Genomic DNA, 12,674 nt, shown 5'->3' with positions numbered 1-12,674 from the left:
AGTGGTGTAATTTACTCTTTCAGGTGTAAATCAAAAAGAATAGAAAGTGATGGTGTCTGTCCTTTAGAGGTGGACGAGTTCTCACTGTAGATTCAAGGGCAGGAACCCCCTTTTTTTCCCCCCCCTTTTTTAAAACTCCTCTCCTGTGTGTAAAGGAGCGCGTAGCTGCCTATCACTCAGGCCAGTTTTGACAGATTTCTCAGAATCCTTTTCCATCTGCTGGCAGCCAAGGAATGCAGCCCGTACAGGCCCCAATAAAACCTCCCTGAAACTAATATTTGTACGCTGAATAATGCTGAGGTACACTGTGCTAGCTCAGGGGAGCAGAATTAAGTGTTTTAACTGGCTGGGTTTTTTTCCTCCTGCAACACAGCGCATCCAAAGTTTACAAAGTAGATACAGAAAGCAGAAGGAAGAGGAGAGAAAATGACATGGAAACTGGCAATCAGTAGCAGATTCTAGGGGCGAATAAAAAAGTGCTTATGGCAGCCGTAGAACAGAGAAACTGAGAACAGGCCTGGGCGCTATGACAGATAGGACAGAAAGAGGACAGTTATTGTCATGTCTGCTTCAAAAGGAGATCAGAGAACGCAGTCCTCTAGCCCTTCTTTATTATTTATTGGGAATGTAGAAGAACAGAGGATCTTTTCTGTAATCTTCCTTTCAGTACTGCTGTGTGCAGAAGTTAGTGTATAGACAGGTGCATAAAGATAAAATAGTTGCCGCCTTGTGTGCAGGAAAGATGACAAGACACCTATGACTTGCTCAGAAGTATATAACGTTTAAGCAACCAACCGTATTATTGTGCTTTTATTATCCTAGTTTTTTGTTTGTTTTAGAAAATGATTGCCATGCATCTAGAGAAGTGCAGCTCCAAGACCAGAAAGGGAGTACAAGTTTGTAAATGCATAGCTGGTTCAAGAGATAGTTGGAGGTGACTCAAGTAACCAGAACTTCTTTTCAAAGCTCTGGAGAGCTCAGGAGACTGCTGGAGAATTATCAGTAGAAAAGTTAAACAGATCCTCAATAATTGCATTCATGTCCTTTATCCTAAAATAACTGAATTTGCAAGAAGTCTGTTCGTAATTCGTATGGGGGGGAATAAATAAAAATAAACCTGTGTTATCCCAACCTCTGGATCTCCTACTATGTCTCTTTACGTGTGTCTGTTTTATTCTTGTTTCGCTGTGGCTTAAAAAAAAAAAAAAAAACACCCTACTAAACTTATCGTTAGCATGATAAAAAACTGGAATTGAAACTTATCTGGTGTCAAATGAGTATGAGCACTAACAAGGAAAATAATAACAGCCAGGTTCCAAGAAACAGCATAATAGGCAACAAGAGTAAGAAGAATTTCAAAAGCTGTATGCAGATCTAAACTCTTTAAAAAATCCTTTTTATTGATTCATTACCATACAAAATTTATTCAAATTACATCCATTTGAAGTGGTAAGATCACAGCTAGAGAACAGGTCATCCTTTAATAAATCTATTTACAAAACTCACCATAAAAGCTTTTTTTGTTGTTTTTGGTTTTTTTACAGTATTTTACAGAGGTTTTTTTTTTTTTTTTTTTTAAACTAGCATACAATGCAAAGCTAAGTTAGATTAGTATTTTGCCCACGCACATTGGGACAAGTGTTTTAATTTTTACAAAAAAAGATGGTCTGCATTAGTCTTCATTTTCTCTTCCCCCACAAAAGTGCCCCTTTGTCTCGCAAATCTTCATGCTCACACAACTTTTACTTTCCTCTTCCACAAGACGAAAACTTTAAATACTACAATTTTATTTACAGATCCACATCTAAAAAAACTCTTAAAAAATTACAAACCAGCTAGAAAATATTCTGGCAGTGTTTACAAATTAATTCTATTGTACAAAACTGCTAGATAACTAAAGTGTGAGTTGAGAACATACATCAACTTAAATACAACTGCTGAATGATCTATGCACACATTTGTACATATAAACACACACTTAACACTGTTTAACAGTTCTTTACGTGTTGCCCTTTATACATGTTATATTCCAAAGCTCACACAGTCATACAGTGTTCTTATTAGTACTGTGACTTCTTGCCTTTTCGTGTGTGAGCTTTCATAGCAGCAACTCAATGGTACCAGAAAACCTGCGTACGTAATATTCTACTACAGTACAAATAGTACTAATTTTCTGAGTATGTCAGATAAGTACAACAGTAATGCAAACAAAAGGATTATATGGGCATCATCTAATCATTAATTTAGCCCAGAACATGGCAACATATTTTACACTCAAAAAAAAAAATTATTTAAGACTTCTTAGAATTCCTCTCACGTTCAAAAAATAAATATTGGTACTATACTATACTACCAAAGATCTTCAAAAAATAAATGCAATTCATTTGATGTGGTACTTACAGTTATGTACTTTGGAAAAAAAATTAGTTCCATTTTGCTGGCGAAGAGAATTATAAAAAGCTGTAAGCAGAGGAAGCTAACCCACTGAGATAAATATGATATATTGAACAAACAAAGCTTGGCAGAAGTGTTTTCCATAGAGGGAAAAACCCACAGTGCATCTCTAGTAGGCACTTAACACAAAGCCCCACTTAGTACCACAAAAATTTATGTACCAGTTCTAATGCACATTGGGGGCAGTGAAATTGAACTGTGCATCTTCGTTCTAGTTTAAAAAAACAACCAACAAAAACTACTTTCACACACACGCGCGCACACAAGCATTTTTAAAAATCTGCGATTACTATGAGAAGTGGCAGAACTTCATACTTTTCAATATTTGCAATATACACTACATTTACAGTGTATTTTTTTCTTATTAAAAGCTTTTAAAGACATATAATGAGACATATACACAGCTCAAAATGAGCGTTATGACAGCAATTTAAACATTCCCACAAAGTAGCTGAAGAATCCCATTTCACGCTTTTGCATTACTTCATATTTACGTTCACCGCAGGTACGATCCGTGTTGCAACACCCAAAAGACATGCATTCTCTGCAGAAGGCACGGCCTGAAATACTATTATAAAATTGTTACTTAGGACTAAACCAGTTCATCGACCCCTTCTCCGTTAAGCCCACTGGTCACCGTAAGCAGAGACTGGGGGAGTGTGAAGACAAAACATTTATGGTCACCTGCTTGCACTTGCTGACTCACAAGGTGCCGGAGCTCAGGGTCAAGGAGAAGGCCTTGCTGTAAAAGCCCTCACTCTGTTGTTTATGGTATTTTTAGGGAGTATTTAATTAAAATATCAGCACTGTTCGAGAGCCTAGTTAATTTAGTAATGCTATTTTATAGTAAGTAGGGGACAACTCTGAATGATGGCAGGTTTTTTGATTCCATTAAAAACATGATTTAGATATGGACAGCATTTAACAGAATCAGCTGTATATAAATTCATCCACCAATGAAGGAAGCTTCTCTAAATCGTAAGCATCAAAGAGGTCACTGATGCCTTCTTCATCCCCAAGGCTCAGCAAATAATCTTCCTGAAGCAGAGGAGGCAGCAAATTCACAAATGGTCCTTCAAAGTTTGAGGGAATTTGGTCCTCTGTCTGCTGGAGAAGGTTGGCTGGAGAAGCCAGTGGAGAGATTGTTGCCATATTTACTGAGCAGTCACCTTGTCCTGAGTTAGCAGAAGCCACTTCTGTAAGAGGAGGGAGGGGAAAGAAAAAAAAAAAAAAAAAAGATGAGACGTTTAATCTCATTAGAAATATGAGGCACAGATGAAACAAAGTAATCGCTGCATAAAGGGCTTTTCATAAAGCATCATTTCAACAAAAAGTGGCCTCCGTATAATTTCTAGCTTGTTTTTGATCTGTTACAAAGGGCTTCTCAAAAATACGTTGCTATCACCACGACACTTCTACTAAAAGAGTATTTTACAAGGTTTATACAACTACTGGGAAAAAAAAAAAAGAGTCATCAAGTGTAGGGAGAGATGCCTATTTTTCGGTGGAATTCATAGTCAAAGTGAAAACTTTCTAGGCAACGGATGCCATCAGTGGCACTGCGTAGCTGCACGTACCAGTACACAGAGATTTCTGCCTCTTGTGTTGAGACAAGTTTTTGCTGCTACTGTGCTAGTTGAAAATGCAAATGGAACAAAATTGTTTGTTTCTGCAATATTGCATAAACTTATGTTACATAGTTCCATATGATATGCAAATATGAAACTTATTTTAAACAACCGATGCAGAAGAAAACATATTTCCCGCTGCATAAACCAGAAGGACACGGTGGAAAACGGATGCCATAGCTTTTCACTTAGAAAAATAAAGCCAAAAAAACCAAGAGCTTCATATCTGAAGTTCAAAATGAGATCTTGAATGAGAGCATGAAGGAAGGCCATTAGCATCACAAAGAAATAACTTTACCTTTGGAAAAGGTTTTGGAAATATTCCCGTTGTGGTCCTGACTATAGGTTTTCATTGGACTGAGGGCATCGTTTTCTTCCGGGCACAGATAAACTTCAATAGGTCCTTGAGTACTAGATAAATGTATCAATGCACTCTGCTAACAAAACAAACATCGGTAAGGTGTCACACCAACGAACACAACAGAATATTGACAGTATGGACTCAGTTCTTACTGGGGTGTGAGTGTTTTAATACATTTTTTACTAATGAAGAGAACCTGAACACCCCACCCCCCCCGTGTATTTGTTTTGAAGATGCGAAGGAGACGTGAAAGGCTTGGCTGATATATCTCATAGGCTGGAAGAGAAAAATAAAAACTTTTCCCACTCTCTATAGCACACAAATCTCAGAAGCCCAACATTCTGTGTGTTCTGTCATAACCAGAGAGGTATAAAGGATTAAACTCCTAGCATTTTCTTACAACCATGATAACCCGGAGCATTCCGAAGGCATGGAACTGTGGGGATGCCAGTCATGGGTTTTATTATTATTCAGAACAATATTATTGGATTCATTTGTATAACTGTTTCTGCTTAAAAGAATGCCAAAACATCCTTCTCAGTCACACAAAAAACCTTCAACACCAATTCACACTGAACTCGAATAGCTGTATCTAAGTTCACCTGTTTATCAGGGAAGTTTTTCAGAACAACAAGAACAACCCCATGCCATTTTATTCACCCAAACTTGTTTATATAAAAGTCCTTCTGTCCCCTAAAGGCAGCAACTCTAGTTTTGATGGTGTTTCTGAATAACAGGAGCTCCGAAGTTGTCTCCAGAAATTACCTTTTCTTAAGCTTCACATATTGACGCAGTACAACAAAATGACATAAATAGGCAGATGGAAAATCTGCAAAGTTGCCTGCCCTAAGTTTTACGATGGAAAATCATAAATGCCTCCAGTTAAAAATAAACCCATTCCAGCTGTATTGCATTAATAGTTTTTAAAAGTATGAACACAGGCATTATATCCCTCTTTGCAGACTTGTTCCAAATACATTTTATCGTGCCCTTTGACGAAAGGCTCCTCATATTATTTGCGTTCTGACAGTTATGTAGCGTAATAGTCAGCGTTTACAAATACAGAGAACAAGAACTGAACAGGGATACCCCAGGGCAGAGAAAGCAGTTAAAGAGTACTTAGGGCAATGCTAAAGATAATTAGAAAAAAGGAGATGGGAAGAGCAGGAGTTGGAGAAGGTACTGCTGAGTGACTGAGGTATGCAAAAAAAGACACTGAAATGTAACTGCAAATGAGAGAAAGAAATAGGACTTCTACTGCCTGAAGCCGAACATTAAATGTGTAAGTTGGGCCTAGAGGATAAGGGAGGTCTAGGCGCTAGCTTTAATGATTGTGTGCATCTCTCTCTACCTGCCTGATTTCACTGAACTAAAAAAATTCAAAGCATAACGCCTAGGGGAAACAAACAGGAAAGCAAGCAGTGATAACAGTATATATTTATGGATACTTAGATATCCCTTCCTCACTGCAGCAAAATGATTTATTCTTCCAAAACCTGCACCTAGGTTGAAAGGGGGAATTAAGGACAAAAGTAGGGGAGGGAAAGAACAGGGATGCAAACCATAACGGGGCTAAGGAAGTGAAGAATAATCTTAGTAAAAGAAATGACAGAGCATCTGGAGTCTGTTCATGCCCACCCAGGAGCAGGTGGCCCTAGGCTCAGTGGAACCAGCCCAAGAGCAGGGATGAGGGAATAACGTAGAGGTACGAACACAGCACAGAGGTCCCTGAGGTTTGGCTCTACGTCTAATTGCTCCTTGAGAGAAGAAATTGGGTACATTGTTGAATCTCTAAAGCAGCGGCTCATGCAAATTATTTACATTTGCCCAACATACTTGGGTCTGTCATAACAACTGGGGATTGTAAAGCAGCTCACTTTTGCCACAGAGTGATAAAATCCCAGGAGCAGCTGACCCATGTGGTTCATAAACGATAAAAGGAATGACAAAAAGTAAAGCTACTCCCTGAGGGTATCTTCCAAGAAAAGCCACCTGTAGCATCTTTCCCTGCAACTGTGACATCGGGTAAGGGAAGGGAGAAGCAGCTAAATTACCCTAGACATCTTACCTGGGATACAGAAAAGAAACAAAACGAGGATGAAAGAACAAGAGCCAGACATCTCATACACAAAAGCTGGCACTCAGAGAGAGACTGTGGCTTGCGTAGCAAGGGGCAACAGAAGAGGGACACAGATGAGGACAGGCAGCTTCAGAAATAAAAGTACTTATTATAAAATAGGAAAAGAAAAGCCCCATCCCCTACGGACTTCGTGATAGTAAACAAAAAGTGCACTAGCAGAATGCACAAAGTTTTACACAGAAAATCAGTGTCAGTGAAACAAAGATGATGATGGAAGAAGGAAGGGCAAGAATAGATTTTATGAGTAGAACACAAGTTTCTACAATTATTGTGATACTTCAGAAAAGAAAATCCTACATGAAAACATGTCTCAATAAATTAGGGTATCAGTAACATGAGTCATCAAGATGCTTAAGGCATTGAGCTACCCATGAACTTTATAACTAAAACTACATAAAGCTAAAAAATATAAAGAGAGCTGAATCTCTTAAGAGATTTTACATGGTTACAAATACGAAATTTCAGCTGTCAAGGAAGAGCTCTTCTTTACATAAAGTAGGACAAAAGAGAACAATCTGTAAATAGTGTGGATTACTCTGAAGGAAAGCTGGAATTGAGAGAAAAGAAACAAATAATGATTGCTTTGTGTAAAATGATTCTTAAAGATTCCCCCCCTTTTTTTAAAAAAAAAAAAAAAACAAAAACCACCTCCAAAGTTTGTAAAACAGATGAATGTAGGACTGTATGCCAATATAATCCAACTTGGGCATCAGTTACTACAGTAAGACTCACAACATTTGCTCCATCTGTAGAAATACAATAATATATAACTTGGCAGGAAAAGCCAGGTTCTCCTTACCTCCACTGGGTCAGGCACTTCAAGTCTTGTTTCTGGAGGAGCTTTCACAACTATAACAGTTTGGTCTTTAAGGCCACTAATTTTTCGAATATCTTGATACGTGACATAAGCTAATGTAATCACTGTTAAGGAATTTTCCAACCCAGATTATAATATATTCAGACTATTTGAAGAGGTAGAATTCTTTCGATTATTTTTCCATTTTCTCATGGCTCCATTGTTCTTCAGCCAAAGTTTTCTAATCTCTACACTGGTTGTGATTGCAGTGAAACTGCCTGAGAATCTCCCTCTTTAATCTAACAGCTGGGGCCACTACCGAGTGACAAAAGGGATTCTCTGTGCTGAGTCCTCCTCTCTCTTCTCCTTTACACACGTAAAGCTACATAAGCTAAAGCTTGACAACCCGCAATTACACGCAGACTGCACGAAGCAAAGTTTTTTTACACACTTGCTATGAAAATGCAGAGAACTGGAAATCACGGAAAAAATGTAAAGGAATTTAGAGATGCATGTTAAAAAAGCACATACACAATATATTTTTGAAGTCATCAATAAAATAATTTCAAATTTCATTTGGAGTTTTTTAAAAAACATTTATATATTCATATATTTATTTATTCATTTATATTTTATGAAATTATTTCAAAAAGCTGCTTACACAACTACTTTAAACAACTTGACAGCACAGAAAGTTGATTTTCGCATAAGCAGGGAACGAACATGAATATTCTGCTGGTCAACATGAATCTGTCCAAATCCACGTGAGTGTTTTGGTGGGTTATCGCATGGTGGTGCCTCACTTGCTGACCTGTGTGACCAAGGTGTCACAGAGCTTTTGGTTGCAAACTGTGAAACAGCCACGATCACACGCAAGCACTTCCGGCCCTTTAGCTTCCTCATCCGTGAAGTATCTAGCATATTTATGCCACAGAAATAAAGAGCCTAATTTATCATTATACTTTCTGGGGGATGTAAATGTGAATAATTTTGGTAAGTGTCTACTGTTACCATACAGTAAGACAAACTGCCCAAGGTCAAAACGCCAACACATCTCACATCTGACTTGGACCAAATGCAAAGTAACAGGTCAGGGGGCAAAGCGAGAGGTCAGCTTTCAGGCAAATGGCTTTCATCAAGGCTTTTACCACTGCTTTAGAAAGGTTTAGTAAGCCTTGCAAAGGCAGAGTACAAATTACAGCAACGGCGGCTGTCACTATATGAACAAAGGAAAGGATTGCATGGCTTTCAACAAGAATCTTCCTTGCTGTAGCTAAAAGCTCCCCATGCTAATGCTGGGCATATCCCAAAACATTCAAGGTAGCGATGAGTTACCAGCTGATTCTATATATCAAGTAGATGAGGAAGCACACTGCTGGGACACAAACAGCATTTTGGTGCTACCTAACCATAAGGAAAAAGAAAAACCATTTTCAAAAGCAGCAACTTCGCCTTCAGAGATTAAGCAAAGGAAGAGGCTTCTCAGCTCTGAGTGTTGGGTAGGTCACCTCATGTCACACTTCGGTGAGGTGAACAAAACACCATACCGGGGATGCTCTCAGATTCATCCCCAGGTTTCACGCTTCCACATTCCTTCCTCAATAATGGCTACTATTACCAGTAAACTTAAGAGTCACAGAAGGATTTGAGGAATACACTCTCCTAAATCCAAAAGCATGAGGCCAAGATGCTGCTAATGCTGCTCCCTCCTCACCCACCCCCAGGGCAGGGATCTCTACCACAGCAAACAGCATTAGAAATATAGAGAATTTTGATGCTCGGCTTTGCTTTGCTTAAATCTCTTCGTGGATCAAGGAGGTGCTGACCCTACTCCCTATGCCACTCGGTGGTCTTGCTTTCATACGCACTGAGATGCCAGCACAATCAAAAGACAGTATTTACATAGTTCACATTACATTTTACTGACGCTCTCATAGCCATTTCCTACCCTTCAAAACATAAGATCAAGTCCACCTTATTAGATGCTCTTTACAAACTACTATTAGAAGTAATAAAAGTTTTCACATCAGGATTTAATAAATGCTCTCTTCTGTTGCTCATAGGTGGGAAATCTAGTGAAAATAACAATTTGTTACTTAAAAAAGGGTATTTGCAGTCAAAGTACCAGAAGTCATATGAACCTTATGCAATTGACCTCTGCTATTACATCAAATAATTAACTCTAAAATAGACATTTTGAGAGCTCATAAAACCTTTATCTATGATATTTTATTATAGATTCCCTAATAAGAGAAATCTAAAAATTTCTTGCAAGTTTCAGACTAAACTGGCTCCCAAGTTTATTTTCCTCTCTGTCTGTTATGTATACATGTCAGTTTAATGAAAAAACAAAAATTGAGTACACACACACACAAGTCTTTGTTACCTTAGCAAAGACTTCGTCTAGTGCCTTCATAGTTACTGCACACATAAAAATGGGGTTTTCTCTGGGCTCAAGAGTCAAAAAAGCATAGGGTTTTGATGTTGTCACTCACGAATCAGCTAAATTCTTGGTTTTACTGTATGTGAAGATGAATTTAAATGTGTTCCTTCATACACCACCTTTTTTTTTTTTTTTGACATTCCAGAAGCATTACAGGTGCAAGTGGCTTAAGTATCTTTTATATAGAACTACATTAAAACCCGTTATCCAACTTCTGGAAATGTCTGATGCTTCGTATCAAATTACTTACAGGAATTCTCTTAGCACTAGAGAGCACAGCAAGACGACTGACCACCTCTGAGGTTTTGGCAAAAAGGATATCTCTGATTCTCGGAGTCCTCTGTTAGCAGCTTGAGGTCCAGGGTGCAGCTTTGGATTAGCTCATCCAGTTTCTTCTCTTCCTGAGTCAGTTCGGTCACCTCCTTCGTGAGGCCTTGACGCTGTGCCAGCATGCCACCATCCTCTGACAGGCTGCAGCCCCTGCGGGTACAAAGAAGGAAGACACCCTTTCAGCATTTGTAAAACTTGATCCCACGCTACGGGAAAGGGAAGGGGCAGGGTTTCACACCGCAGATCAAGTCCTTCACCCCTTTCTCCCTACACCTGCCCGTAGCGAGTCAACATAAACTACGCTTTCCAGAAAAAAGTGTCTTTTTCTCATGACAACACATTTTGGAACTGCCAGCAACGTGGAAAAGTCGAATATTTCCAAGCGCTTACAAAATCTTGCTTTTAACTCCCCTCTCCGCTAACACCCTGAAAAAGACCAAGGAAGGCAGTAGGTAGAGATGTGCACCCAAAAAACTTACTCCACTTGCACAAGCAAATGAGTTAATCCAGTATTCAGACAAAATGCTGGTTTCTAATTTCCCTGACAAATGCTATTTATACACTGAAAACTTGTCTTAACAGAAAAAGAAAGCTTTATCCTGATAGAAGGCATGTTGGATGACTGCTTGGAGCAAAGTGTTAGAATGGAAGGTGGGAGAAGAAAAACACTGCTGCTCTGTGACAGTGAAATCAGCCAGCAGGAATGGAAAAGGATAATGAATACTCACATCCACTGAATGTTGTTTTTGGATTTTTTCTTAATGAGATGGATGCCTTCCAGTACATTGGTGATATCGTAAATCCTCCTTTTTTGCACCTTGAGGACCTCAGCCGCTCTGTTCAAATCTAAGACCCCATCAGGAGATTGGCTCAGCAACTGAATGAACTTCTTTGTAAGAAGGCCAAGTGATGTATCATACCGAGTCTTTTCTGAAGGAGATTTTGGGGCTTGGAAAGGAAGAAAAAAAACCAAACCCAGATAAATCAATTTTCTCCTTTTGGTTCCGAAAGCAGCATCCACAAATGAAAGGATACACGTTACAGATATTTCTTTCATTTTTACTAGAGAAATCTCTCAAACCTCTGCATTAAGGCACAACTTACCACTGGGTATTTATTTGTATTTCAAGATGTACTTTTCCAAAAGTCACAGGTACATGAGCAAATACATACATTTTTTTAAATGCAAATATTTCCATTAGTCTGACGGATACATATAGCAATATTCTACTTAGGCTTTCACTAGGTGAATTCGTAATAGTATTTTTAGTATCTATTTATCCTGGCAGCAATACCAAAAATTCTCCTATGCTGCTCCTTCATCAGGCTGATAGCCAGCTTTCATCAGGGTTTGATTTTCCCCTCTTGTAAGATAAGTGTTTCACATGCAGTTAAGCAGGACTTAGGTGTACTTCAGTGGGTGAACACAATGACAGATTCCATCAGCGTCAGACTGCACGGCGTACAGAAAACTCCAGTGAATTAGAGGAGATTGACGCAAGATACAATTTATAATCATCATTTCTCCATAACCAAACAATGCTCAAACCGGCCAAGAGTATCCACTTCTTTTAAATTAGAGGTCAGCAAACAGCTTGGATCTTACTAGACAACTTGCTGTTTTCATGCACAAATGTAGCAACTATGTACTTCACAGATGAGCTCTTAAGAGTTTAAATACATAGATCAGAATAATTTCTAATTCTCAGTGTTCAAAGCCTTTGTGTCAAGGGCATTATTAGAAGTCTACTGGACTGAAAGTTTCCCTGTTAGCAAACCTTTACTGTACATCTCAAACCTTTCACTTGCTTCAGGTGGGGTCAAACATTATGCAGGATGGATCTCAGGCTGATCCAGTGGTCATTTTCATGTGTTCAAGGTTCAGGTCCTGCATTTAATTGCAGAAGTCAGTCAAAACTGAAATTCTACCTGAAAGCGAACCTTTAGATTATGCTGAAATATTTTGAAGAATACGATGGCTTTTCAATGAAGTCATTGCCTGTTTGCAAAGAAAACCTGCCAAATCTCATTTTTTTGATAAACTCAGGGCTTGTCTGCACTGGGACATGGAGGAATATCCACATCAGTTAGGTGACCTTCTAAATTTAGAGCAGGGTAGTTTTATTTGTTTTTCCTTTGGGTTTTAGAAAAGACTAAGAGGATCAGAGTGAGAAGGACAAGAGGCTACTTGACCCCCACCTAAAATGGCATGTGCTACTGGTCATACAGCAAGAAGTTCTCTGTACAGCCTTATCAACACTGCAGCAGCATCCTATGCTCAGAATGGTACCGAACTTCTGTCGAGTGTATTCTCACATTTTTTTTTTTTTTTAAACACCTTTGTTTCGCTTAATGAAGTCCAGTTTAGTTAAAACAACTGTGGTTGTTTAACTTTTCCGCTTAAAGTTTGTATCTTCAGCTAATTTCATTTTTTTCCCCCCCATCTGCCTCAATAGAAACAAGACTTCTACTGGTGAGGAGGGACAAGCATCCCTTCACATCTCTTGCCCTCCCATCACTAC

At 38.8% G+C, this 12,674-nt stretch overlaps 1 protein-coding gene across 1 annotated transcript in view; it reads right to left on the bottom strand.

Annotated features, from left to right (window-relative positions):
* Positions 1–1,369: 1,369 nt before the first annotated feature.
* Positions 1,370–12,674, bottom strand: part of E2F3 (E2F transcription factor 3) — a 45,320-nt gene continuing 34,015 nt past the window's right edge. Inside the window, exons 3-7 of the mRNA XM_074146526.1 lie at positions 10,881–11,100; positions 10,144–10,302; positions 7,383–7,497; positions 4,381–4,519; positions 1,370–3,650 (exon numbers count right to left, since the gene is read on the bottom strand). Of these exons, the coding sequence (XP_074002627.1) occupies positions 3,385–3,650; positions 4,381–4,519; positions 7,383–7,497; positions 10,144–10,302; positions 10,881–11,100 (899 nt within the window). The 3' untranslated portion in view covers positions 1,370–3,384. The remainder of the gene's footprint in view (positions 3,651–4,380; positions 4,520–7,382; positions 7,498–10,143; positions 10,303–10,880; positions 11,101–12,674) is intronic.

This window comes from Numenius arquata, chromosome 4, assembly GCF_964106895.1.
Source record: "Numenius arquata chromosome 4, bNumArq3.hap1.1, whole genome shotgun sequence".
Classification (NCBI taxonomy): Eukaryota; Metazoa; Chordata; class Aves; order Charadriiformes; family Scolopacidae; genus Numenius; species Numenius arquata.
The sequence above is the reverse complement of the archived record's forward strand: the minus strand, read 5'-3'. Positions and strand labels throughout refer to the sequence as shown.